At 42.3% G+C, this 12831-nt stretch overlaps 1 protein-coding gene across 1 annotated transcript; it reads left to right on the top strand.

The window, feature by feature from the left end:
* Positions 1–580: 580 nt before the first annotated feature.
* map2k2a (mitogen-activated protein kinase kinase 2a) lies at positions 581–11406 on the top strand. The gene is made up of 11 exons (XM_030050007.1): positions 581–1330; positions 2240–2450; positions 3084–3230; positions 3439–3516; positions 4097–4148; positions 7108–7232; positions 7961–8174; positions 8468–8532; positions 9047–9108; positions 9461–9506; positions 9669–11406. Exons 1-11 carry the CDS (start codon positions 1242–1244, stop codon positions 9777–9779), a joined length of 1200 nt encoding a protein of 399 aa, XP_029905867.1. The 5' UTR covers positions 581–1241; the 3' UTR covers positions 9780–11406.
* Positions 11407–12831: the final 1425 nt, after the last annotated feature.

Raw genomic sequence — 12831 nt, 5'->3', positions numbered from 1 at the left:
GCATCAGTGCCTCTTTGGGATCAGTTTGACTCCCCGGCTGTTTTGTTGGTTATAAAACATTAAAAATATCAACTTTTACATGCACCAAGGAATTATAGTTAATAGTTAATGTGACATATGGGAGGGAAAAACATTTTTTACCACAAGAGCTGTGACGTATTGGTGTGTGTGTATGTCTATGTGCGTTTGTGTGTGTGTGTGTGTGTGTGTGTGTGTGTGTGTGTGTGTTTGTGTGTGTATTCAGGGGGGCATGCTTACTCAACAGGACACATAAAATCCCTGACATATAAAACTCGGGTAACAATTTTTATCATAATCATTTTCTGGAGGATTAAATCACTGGGGTCAAATTGACAACAACTGATTAAAAAAAATCTTAGTGAATATATTTTTTGCAGATTGTCAGTTCCTGCTCTACATCAGTGGATGGCAGCAATGCACTTCATATTGCCTTTAACAGAAAAAAAAAAAAACATATAGCCTTTAGGAAGGTAAAGTTTTGGGTGGGCGAGGTGCTTTTATTTTCTAAAGAGCGAACCGGAAGTGTTAGCGCTCACTGCTGGCGGCATCTCTGCATCGAGCCGCTTGTCACGCAGTCCAGTCTCGCGCTACTTATGAAGGGTTTTCTCCCTGCGCGTGTGTGCTGCTGCAGCTGCTGCTTCCTGTATTGAAGCAGCACAGCCGAGGCTCTTTTTCATCCGAGCCCCACACCCCAGCCCAGCCCGAAGGGACGCTCCTGTCCGGCCAAAGCCTGCTCCCCCCCGTGTAGCTGCCAGTGCCCGAGGCGGCCCGCGCGGTGCCGTGACAGCTGACCGCCCAGGAGCGCACATTTTGGACGGACACTAACGCAGGACACGATTTTTCAACAGCTGCTGCTAGCAAGTAGGAGCTAGGTGGCTAATGGCCAGTACTACCAGGTAGACAGGCGAGAAGAAGAGGGGAAATAATCAGCAATGTGTTGACGGCAAATGTCGCAGCCGCACCGAAAAGCAACGTGACGTGCAAGACGACCCGATATGATTTGATTTTTATCCAAATAGCGGACTGACATGGTCGCAAAAGTGAACTAAGTTTGCTAGCGTTAGCCAAGTTACTAGCTGTCTGAAAGCTGTTCCTGTTGCCTTCACTGACTGGGAGTGGAACGAGGCTGCCTACATCAGCAAACGTCCAGCGTATTTCATATTTCTTTTTTTCAGTATTTGGGAAAGTCTTTCAGGGTAGCTACATCAGTCGTTGTTGAAATGGCTCCCAAAAGAAGACCCGTTCCCCTGAACATAAAGCCCATTGGGGAGGGACAGGCCACCTCTACCACCATGGATGCTGCATCCGAGTGAGTAGATTCTCTGTCAAGTTGAATTTAGTTGTATATGCATTAGAAAGTCTTTCCTAGGTCTGGCACCATCCGCTTATCTCCTGATTCAGTACTATCACGATATGTATTGTGATTTGATATTACGGTTTATTGTGATTATTGTTTTTTGAAGTATCCCATAGTTTGTGGTTGTAAGGTATCTTGAGGCTGTGATTATCCTCGGGGTCACAGTGGGTCAATTTATACAGTGATGGAAAGATAAATAAATAAATAAAAAAATGGCCTCACTACAATGAAATGGCTACCATAGGGGCCAACATCATCACACATTAATAAAATTGGTCCCACTGAATCTACAAGAGTCTCAGCTTTCCAGTCAAACCCAATTAATGCGCCTCCAAGACTGTTTAGGCCCCAGCATGCAGAAATACACCATTTTAGAATAGACTAAAATAACGCATTTGTACTTAGTGCATGTTTTTTTGCCCCAAAATGCTTGGGATTCGCATAAGATGGGCATGTCTGCAAAGGGGAGACCTGTGGGTGCCCATAGTGGTGAAAGGTCAAGGGGCCCCTTTGAAAATGCCATTTTTTTCCCTCATCAGAGTTGAACTTAACTTTGGAGTGATATTTAGTTCTTGCACCTAGCATATTCCTTAGGTCAGCTAGTTTCATATGATACCAATATCTTTACTTTAAATCAATTCAGTAATAAAATATTTAAAAAGAATTGCGATACGTAAGTGAATATTTTTTTCCTCCCATCCCTACTGTCTGTCCAGTGTGGTTGTGTTGTCAGCCTTTACTAGCACCTCCTAGACCTATCTGTGGCAGTCCACATATATTTGTTGAGCTTTGGCGCCACGCTAGGCCACAGATGTTCTCTGTTTCTCTGCTGCAACCTCCTTTCTTCCTCTCGCCTCCCAGAGCCAACCTCGAGGCCTTACAAAAGAAACTGGGTGAACTGGACCTGGATGAGCAGCAGAGGAAACGACTGGAGGCTTTCCTCACCCAGAAAGCTCAGGTTGGGGAGCTGAAGGATGATGACTTCCACCCTATCTGTGAGCTGGGCGCTGGAAACGGAGGAGTGGTCAACAAGGTCCGCCACAAGCCCTCCAGTTTGGTCATGGCTCGAAAGGTGAAGCTCCACTTTGTTCAGTGTTTTGCTGCCTCAGGAAGTCTGAAGGGAAACAGGATAAATACAGTTGATGATAATCTATAATTCAAATTCTGTATGTTCACTTAAAATCTATGACTTTCAGAATTTTATCTGTGTTCAATAGTACGAATTGAAAGTATGGTGCCATGTTGTCAAATCTGTGTTGTTACACCAATTGTACAGTAGTACTAATTATTGTACTGTATAATAATATAATAATATAATAATACTAATTGAGATTCTTTTTTGGTGGAAAAATGGGTAGATGTTCTGTTCAGCAGTGGTAATCATTACTATAACATTGAGTTCATTTGTGTGTAAACCTTCAGACATACTGTAAATGTGTAAATCCATTCTCCTGTTCTTTGTAAATTGAACAACTTCAGATTTAAAATCTTGACTCAGCTGAGAGGTTGCTACCTCCAACACTGAGACAAACACAGGCAAACTTGAAACTGAATTAATACAGTGACTGATGTGTCTCCCCTCTTGGCCAAATATGTCGATGTTACCTTGAGATATCAGGGAAGGCAGAGTGTGATGTTAATACATCTGTTTCATTTGTCTTTGTCAGAACAGCTGTTCACTGTTTCTCCCCTTCTCTCCCCTCAGTTGATCCATCTGGAAATCAAGCCTGCCATCAGGAATCAGATTATCAGAGAGCTGCAGGTGCTGCATGAGTGCAACTCCCCTTATATTGTGGGCTTCTATGGGGCTTTCTACAGCGATGGAGAGATCAGCATCTGTATGGAGCACATGGTGAGAGACAAAGTCAGCTAAACTTATAATGAACAGATAATTCAAATGCTTGAAAACCAGCTATTTTTCTGTGCCCAAGTAGCTAAAATAAGTTATCACCTCAACGTGTATTTCTTGTGCATAGTGTTGGTTCCCAAAGAGCCACCTGCAGTTGTAAATAGTGTTCAGAGAGGCGTGTGACATTCTGTGTGTATCTGTGTCACTACAGGATGGTGGATCCTTGGACCAGGTCCTGAAAGAAGCGAGAAGAATCCCAGAGGAAATCCTGGGCAAAGTTAGCATAGCTGTGAGTTCATGTATTTTTTGTCTAAAAGTGTAATATATAATTAATGCCTTTGTTTTATGTGATACTTAGATTGGCCTGTGAGTAGTGTATCATGTTAAAATCCACATGGTATTCTTCAATGTCTCTTCTTTTTTTAGTACTAATTGTTTATGGCAATATAATAATTTGGCTGTAAATAACGAATTTGGTTGTAGTTTGAATTTTACAATTGCATAAAGATTCTTAATGTGTGTTACAGTTCAAAGTTTTGCTATGTCATCCTTCATACGTTTTTCATTGCCCAGTAATGCATAGGCCAGAAAGATGACCTATTTTTGCATAACTTTGCTCTTGCATCATGCGGGCTTGACTAAGTGCATGTTACATGAATAGTTTGTATTTTGTAGTTTAAAGGTGAAAATTGACTGTTAGACACATGAACTGACATAAATGTGTGAAAAAGTGCCTCATTCTTGATCAAATGGTTTTTAAATTGTTATCAACACTTAAAAACCTTTGTTTCTTTGCACAAAATATTGCATCTGGTAAACTTTGCTCTGTGCATGTCGTGCAAGTTAAATGTTTTCTCTGTTGCCTGTAGGTACTGAGGGGGTTGGCCTACCTGCGAGAGAAGCACCAGATCATGCACAGAGGTAAAGGTTTTCTCCTTTCAGTTCAAGACACAGTGCAAATAGGTGATCAGTCAGTGTTGTGGAGGAGTACATGGATACTGAGGCCGTATGAGCAGTGTCCCCACTGTTGGTTAACTATGCACTGGAGTTAAATGTAGCGTTGTGTTGTATACCATTTCGACTGCAGTTGAGCCCTAAAACAAAATGGAGCCAAGGCACTATGCCCTGTATGCAGCCATCAGTGTTGGCAGTCACAAAACTGTCACGCACGGGGGCAGGGCTGCTTTATGTGCACCACAACGTGTGCATGTGTTGGACATCTTGTGAGAGGCGGCACGAAGGAGGAGAATGATGGGTGTCCTGTAAACACCCAACAGGATGAAACCTAAAATAATCAAAATGATAAAGAACTTAAAAAAAAAAATAGAAAGAGAAAAACGGGGAGCAACCTCCAGTTGGTGCCAGCCTGATTTTCTGGCTCCTAGAGCAAATTGCATTTATTGAAATATTTAGTTTAAATTTAATCATAGCTTGAAAATGTTCCAAATGAAAAAAAAGACTACATGCTTCAAATGTGACAGAACACATTTTCTTTGCCAAATATTCAGTCAGCTGGACTGTTTATACTTTCAGCCAAAATAGCCACTTTCAGAGGATTCTTTAATTCAGAAAACATTTTTTAAATTGAACCATATGAAAAACAAATATATCATGATATATATACTGTTACAGTGCAAAATTCAAAACATATTGAGATACAGTGTTTTGGCTGTATCACCATCTGCTCAGCAGTTTTCTTAATTCAGTGGACATTACACAATATTTCCTGGATTATCTAGCGGCCCAACTTGAATGAATTGCTTTCCTCTTGAGTTGTCACCTGAGCCAGGCTTGCTGCAGAAGACGTGTGCTGGTTTTCATGCTGGAGAGCTTAATCTGCTGGATGTAATCGTGAAATCAAAAACAAGGGTGGGTTGAGAGAACCGTCGAGATTTGGGAAAATGCTCCATTGATATGTTATGACATGCTGAGAGCTTTATTCCAGGAATAGTATTTTGTAACTACAGTTGAAAGATTCCTAAGGAGGACCAGACGACTTCAGTCCAGTAATTCACCTCATCCATTACGGTGTGAATTGAGTGTTTTCTGTGTTTTCTGTGAATTTTTATAAGTAAAATGTAATGAGCGGTCCCACTTCCTATGAGCTCCTTGGATTAGTTAAAAAATATTATGGGGTGTGTGACTGTCGCGTACAGACCTGCTACTTAGTGATAATGCCTGTGTTTTTTTTGCATGTGATATACAGACTGCTCTTTTGCCACAGAGCAGGCTAAGAACCTGTAATATATAATATATGTTTTGGTCATGTGGTAATACCATACTCAGAACAATATTTAGAAACTGCTCGTGCTTAATGAAGTCACTGGGGGGTAACCCTGACATGCTTCCAGATTTACGGGAAGTCCTCATTTATCAATGAGATCAACATTGTTGTTTTTAAAGTTACTTGTTGTGTGTAATGTAATAATTCCCAGGCCAGTCCCAGTCATGCTGTTGTACAATCTCAACATCACATAAAAAAAACAACAAAAAAACAAATTAGCTTCTATTTTTTTAATGTCTCTAATAAAAATGTTGGGATTTTTCATTTCCAAATGTCTAACCATTTTCCAGCAAAAGAACTGGTTTTGAAATACACCACGATTTGATGGTAGTTGGATATTAATTAGCCTTTCATTTTCTTTTCATTAAAAAATTTTGCTGAATTTCTTCATGCTCTTTCTTCCATGGACACTATTGGCAAAACCACTCCTGGTTTTACAGGCAGTGCAACCTTGTATAACTATAGATATTCTGAAAATCATGGCTGATCTGTTGATTCTATAAACTGTAATATTTGACCTGTGAGAACAATTCAAAATGGTTGGCGATATCACTGTGGGAGATAATATGGTGCACACATTACACATCAAGTCCTTTTTTCCCCCCAGAAATGCTGTGAAATCATTACAAAAATTGGTAGCATAAAGCAACAAAAAGGCTAGGCAAAAGTAAAAACACTTCATTGTCTTTACATCTGAACAAAATAACAAGACACGTCATGGCTCAGTCGAAAACAGGCGAGTTTTCCACAGTCGGCCACTTAAGTGTGTTGTTTTGAAAAGCCTCTGTGAAGACAGCGGTCTGACCTGCATAGGGCAGCGCAGTGAAGTTTCGCAGCACTACAGGGTCGGTGGTACTGTAGGACAGAGTTGTCTGTGAGCCCAGGCAGTAATTACAGCTTCTCAGATGTGATTATACAGCAGCCGCGCCCTGCCGACCCCTCCCTCCGTCTCTCCTCCATCGCTCTCCCTCTGTTTCATGCCACCCCTCTCTTAGAGTCACTCCTCATTCGTCCTTGGGTGGTGGGAGGGGGTCACACACCACAGAGGGTAGATTGCAGGGCTCAGTCTTACCCCATTATTTTGCAGGATGTTTTTCAGTGATCAGTGGGAATGTGGAGGACTGGTCTTGTTTATAACAGGGGCTCTGCAATAGTTGTAGCTATTTTCTCCCTTCCTCGCCGAGCGCAGCACCACAGACAGAGGTGGGGGGGCTGAACGATGGCCTTGGAGGCAGACTGGAGGCTTGGTCTAAATATTTGTCTCAAAAGTGATTTCTCTGTTGCAAGAAAGATTTTGTTATGCGCTAGACCCATCAGAGAACTCGGCTCTCGGTATTAACGCGTCAGGGTGCTCTTATTCATGTTTTGTTTAGTTGCGATCATTTATTATACACAACCACATCGCCAGAGACGGCTTCTCTTCCTGATCTCGACAATATTTATGATAAGCCTATTTGTCAGTGGCAAGGTGTTCAGTAGGATGACAGGAAGGGAACACAGGAGGCAGAGCACGAGGAAAGGGTATCATCATGTTGAGTTACTCCAAAACCTCACATATGTTTGTTTGTTTGTGTCCACCTTCTCTCTGCCACATAGATGTCAAGCCCTCCAACATCCTGGTCAACTCTCGTGGGGAGATCAAGCTGTGTGACTTTGGCGTGAGCGGCCAGCTCATCGATTCCATGGCCAACTCCTTCGTTGGAACGCGCTCCTACATGTCGGTGAGTCAGCTCTGCACTCCTGCGCCCCCACCCCTTTTCCTCTGGCCCTATCCCCACTTTCCTTCTCCTCTTTTCTCACGTCTCTCTCTTTCAGTGGCCCCTCCCTCCTTCTCCCTTCCCTTCCTCTGGCCCTCCCTCATGCCCCTGCCAAGAACTCGGGGCTGTGCCCAGGAAAGGGCTGTTTGGCACTGTGGTAGGCACTGCCAACTGTGTTATTTCACCCCCGCCCCTCCCTCTCTCTCTTGCTCCCTTCCTTCTTTGCCCTCCTTCTAAGACACCTGGAGGGTGCAGTGTACAGTGCCCAGAGCTGCTTGCCTGTCCCATCCTATTCCCATCCCCTGCCCACAGAGCACCAGTGGTGTAGAGACACTTGCCCCTTCATCATAACTCCCACCACACACACACATGCACACACACACACACACACACACACACACCTGTCCTTGCTCACCCTTCTAGAGCAAAAACAGTACAAAGCCGCTCTTCACTTCCTGCCAAAGCCTCCCATCCTCTGTCCTCTTGCCCCCACCACACCCCACTTCTCCTTGCCATACCCGCTGTACCCCCCCCGCCCCCGCCGCCACCCCCACCCCTCCCTTCCCCTCCTCCTCCTCCTCTTCCTCTGCCGTCCCCTCCCAGCCCTCTGCCCAGCCCTCTCTCCTGCCTGGCATCTTGGCAGGCAGAGGCTCTCCCTGCTCTCTCTGACGTAGATGCGTGTTTCTCAACAGCCGGAGAGACTGCAGGGCACTCACTACTCGGTTCAGTCGGATGTGTGGAGCATGGGCCTGTCTCTGGTGGAGCTGGCGATCGGCCGCTACCCCATCCCCCCACCAGACGCCAAGGAGCTGGAGGCCATCTTTGGACGGCCCGTTCTGGACGGGGCCGAGGGAGAACCTCACACCAACACGCAAAGGCCCAGACCACCGGGCAGGCCCGTGAGCGGTAGGAAATGTCGAAGCATGCGCAAACATCCTGCAGTTTATGTAAAACAGAAGCTAAGCGCATTGATACTCAGACCCGCTAACATCGAGTTTTGCAGCCTTAACACTGTTAGTACATTTTTAATATGTTGAAATACTCTGTTTTAAATTCTTAGGATAATAGTTTCCAAATAAAATTTAACAGGTTAACTCACTGAACTACAGAATTATTGTAAAACACAACAGATGAATTAGATGAATGGATTTGAAGAACAAACCTGACTGATTTGTCCGTGATATGCCACCCCTCCACAGGACACGGGATGGACAGTCGACCCGCCATGGCTATCTTTGAACTTCTGGACTACATCGTGAACGAGGTGTGAGGAGCCGCTGACCGCACTGTGTATTCTCACACATGCACACACTTACCTTTTGTGTCTCTTTCTAAAATACCTAATATAATACAGCTGAGTATTGTGATATTTTTTCACAATCCTACATCAGTTGTCTAGCTGGTTGTATCAATGTATTTTTTATGCACGTCTTTTTCATACGTTATAATACACAGTTTAGTGCACTGTGTCAATTAATTGCATTGTGCTAATTCTGTAAAATAACCGTTTGTGACCCAGTTTATCATATTAATCATAATATCCTTTAAATTTTTAGTTTACACAGGTGTTAGGCCATGGGGTGTATTTTAAGCTCTATTTATACATTTCCAGTCAATTTTGTACCGTAGTGCAATGTACTATAATACAAATTGTATTGTGATATGTATTGTGTGTCTTGACGTCCCTGCCAATGCACTGCCCTACGAATAGACACACACTAGCGCTCTCCCACTGTTAAGTTTTTATTGATGCTATTTGTTTCTTGCCTCCTCCTCAGCCCCCTCCTAAGCTGCCACATGGTGTCTTCACTTCCGACTTCCAGGAATTTGTAACAAAATGGTGAGCATCAGCAATGACCTGACTAAGCCACCAAATAAAATGATTATGGTCTTATGTGCTCCTCTGCGGAAAAGAATTGATGACACGAGATAAGGTACAACTCTGTAATATCCCCTGGTGTACACAGTGTTGTCAGGAACAGAACAACGGTGTAAAAGTAACATTTGGTGTTGACTGAAATGGGGCAATTTTGTTTTGTATGATGCAGTTGCTGAAACGGGCCTAGTGAGATCCTCAGAGGAGCAAAAAAAAAAAAACAAAAACGTATCCTTAATAGACATAAGAGGCAAAGTGTTTTCTAAAGGATTTCTCATTGGATTAACCTTTTTGATGTCTTTGTTTGTGTCTGAAGTCTGATCAAGAACCCAGCGGAGAGGGCAGATCTGAAGATGCTGATGGTGAGTGCCTGAACTCTGCTGCTGCTGTTGCGGCGACACATTTTGAAACACATGAACTCATGAGTTTTAATTTTCAGTTTGATATTGTGAAGAGGTGAATAGGTTGTATTTATTCCAGCATCAATAACCTAAAAATAACACATTCTCCTATGTTTTGCTCAGAGTCACACGTTCATCAAGCGATCAGAGGTGGAGGAGGTGGACTTTGCTGGCTGGTTATGTAAAACCATGGGTCTGAACCAGCCCAGCACCCCGACCCGCAGCAGCGACTGAACTGGCCTGGAACTAGCCCCACTGCCCTTACACAGACCTCTGGGTCTTGCATACATACGCAGGTCATCACACGTATTTGCACCTTTTTCATCTTACTCTTGGGTGAAACTTTTTTTTTTGTTGTTGTTGTTGTTGTCGTTGTCCCCCCCCCCCCCCCCCCCCCCCCCCCATTTCTTTGTGCACCAGCAGCAGGGCCCGTTGAGTTTGTACTGTAAGACCACAGCTTCACCACACCAGTGTCAGAGTAGCCACAACTCACTTTGCCACACTGCTACAGGGGACGTTTAAGGCTCTGAAGGGCTGCCAGTGCGTCGGTTGAATTTGCATTGATATCACAGCACCTCTTTTGTATTGTTGAATATTCTGTATTAATCTTTTTCTATGGCAACGGTGGATGGCTTGTGGGACTGTGTTTTAATAATTACCTGCTGTAGAGATTTACTGGGCTGGAAATGACAGGGAGCGATCCAAACATATTCTCTACTTGCAAATTAAAAATTGGTTTTATTGAAGGTAAATGCAGGTGTTTTGACTAAAAACCTTTTGGCAGATGTATCACTTACCTGCAATATAACATTGAAATTTGTGAGTAAAGAGTGCCAGACGAATGGGTGGGAAACGAGTCCTTTTCACTTTTTGGTAAATGAGAGATCACTTTAAAGATCACTTACTTTGTGAACGATGTCACAAACCAAAGAGGGTACTCATGACTACTAAAGTTTTGGATGCAATGCTCGATGAGTTTTTTTTTTGTTTTGTTTTGTTTTGTTTTATTTTTGTTTTTTTTTTTCCTTTTGTATGCACATTCATGAACAGTTATATCTATGTACTTTGAATGTTGACATTTTGATTTTTCATTCAGTGGTAGATGCTCTTGATTGTACTGACATTGTTTCCTCAACATGAATTTCAGTTCATGTCCCACAGTGTGCGACATGTTCCACGTGGGAGAGGGCGTACGCCAGTGTCCTTACTGACCTTGAGGAAACAATGGTCACAATGTACTCATTGGACAATATAGCATGGTTTATTATCTTTCTAATACTGTATGTGTATTTTATTTCCCAAGATCATGATGGGGATGAATAGCTGGTGTTTTTATCAAATGCCTGAATCTCTGCTATGTCAATATGAAATTTCAATCACATTGACTATTATGTTTTTTTTCTCCTCAGCTTTGTTGTTGATCTGTACTTGAATAATTCCCCCAAAGTGTATTTGGTTATGTTTCCACTGTACTGCTATGTGTGAGTATGCAACATGCGCTCCAAGCTTTCTTTTGGTACACAACAAGCCCAGGGCCTGTTTTTGGAAAGACTTGGGTTAAAATACTTTTGAAAGTCTTTTTCTTTTTTTTTTTTTTCTTTTTTTTTTTCTGTGATTTAACCAAATTAATTGTGACTATAGTAAAAACCAACCTCAAGTGGAGTTTAAGACCAGCTGAAGCAAAGGCTTCAAACAGTTTCAAAAGGGTTTTAAGGAACATTTTAACCCAGGTCAGTGTTGGTCAGATGGTGGTGGTGTTACTCGCTAGCCTGCCGTCTTGCTAAGAGCTCTTGTATTCTCTCTGCTTATGGCTGAACTTTCTTATTCCCAAAAAAAAAAAAAAAAAAAAAAAAAAAAAAACTGCATTCATTCAGAAAAAATGGATGCATTGTATGTGTACAAAGCTATATAAAAAAAAAAGTACAGGAGTACTATTTTGCAGTCTTAATATACAAATTTTTGATTTATGTAAGTGACAAGGGAGAAGAGTCATTTTATTATAATATAAAAAAAATTGTGTTGGATATGGTTATAATGTATAAAAAGATGAAATAAAACTTATTTGTGAATGTAGGCTACTCTAAGTTGTTATTCATTTGACAGTGTTTTGTTTGTTTACAAAAAAAAAAAAAAACACATTTAATTTTGCCTTCCTCATGAAAAAATAAATCCGGATTTTCCACAACAAATGACAGAAATTTGCCTACACATTATCAGACATGTAGGTTGGCCATTGTACCAAATAGGAAAACTTCAGTCTGGATAATGCCATGTGCAAACTATTCAAATTGTAATTTGTAGGGGTTTAATTCCCTCGCGGATGGAGATAATAATGTCCCCAGGCCCAATCTACTGCCAGCCTGTTAGTGACTTTCCCCAATTACCGTGCAAGAAAAGAAAAAGCAAAATCATCGGAATTTCATTGAAAGAGCGCCGTCTTAATCATCATTTGAGCCACATTACGACGATTAATAGCCAGTTTAGAAGGAAATATGCTCAAACTTTTTTTTTTTTTTTTTTCCGAGAAGTTTCGCAGAGACAGTGTAGGGTGACAAATTGGCGCCTCAGTGGTTGCTGACCGGCGGATGACAAGTCCAATTAAGGGCCAAGTCTGGTATGTTAAAACATTTCCGATCGACCTTTAAAATTATACCGATGTGGTGGGTTATTTATTACCTCGCTGCCAACCCCAGGGCAACCGTGTGTCAACCGGAGACCGATTTCCACACTTGTGCCGAGATCTTAAAACGAGCTGCCTTCTTGAAACACTTAATTTAATATGTCAGCCTTTTGTTAATAGACCATGTAGCTAACTCTGTGCCTTGGGATTCATGACAAGTGGCTCCTTTTTCGTCTAGATTTAATCAAAACCATCAGTCAGACAGTAATGACAAACACAGAGCTGATGTTGGGTGTCTGGAGTCGGGGAGGACCGGTTTATATTGGACTGAAAGGCGACATTGCCATAAAAATGGCTGACATCATCTCAGACTGCAATGGGCTGAAAACAACAAATTTCGAGGGTGTGTAATTATTGCGAGGCTGAATGAAGGGCAACATTATGAAAGTATTATGTATTTAAATGAAAGTGCATAGTATTTTCATTTCAGTGAACAACTCCATCAGCTACATCCTACCCGGTGTGTTTCAAATTACAGCATGCGTTGACACTAAACGTCCAAATATTGCAGTTCTTGAGCATTCCTCAAGTTTGGAGGCTTTTAACCACCTGCTGTGGTGTTTTTGTTTTTTTTTTCCTCCAGTAGCAGTGTGAAACAGCGCCCTC

The sequence above is a fragment of the Myripristis murdjan genome, chromosome 4 (assembly GCF_902150065.1).
Source record: "Myripristis murdjan chromosome 4, fMyrMur1.1, whole genome shotgun sequence".
Taxonomy (NCBI): Eukaryota; Metazoa; Chordata; class Actinopteri; order Holocentriformes; family Holocentridae; genus Myripristis; species Myripristis murdjan.
The sequence above is the reverse complement of the archived record's forward strand: the minus strand, read 5'-3'. Positions and strand labels throughout refer to the sequence as shown.

Bases quoted from the DNA above. Each gene is read 5' to 3' on its own strand.
- map2k2a (XM_030050007.1), top strand. From the start codon at position 1,242: ATGGCTCCCAAAAGAAGACCCGTTCCCCTGAACATAAAGCCCATTGGG. The intron at 2,451-3,083 runs GTGAAGCTCCAC...CTCTCCCCTCAG, and splicing joins GTTTGGTCATGGCTCGAAAG to TTGATCCATCTGGAAATCAA. The intron at 3,517-4,096 runs GTGAGTTCATGT...TGTTGCCTGTAG, and splicing joins TGGGCAAAGTTAGCATAGCT to GTACTGAGGGGGTTGGCCTA.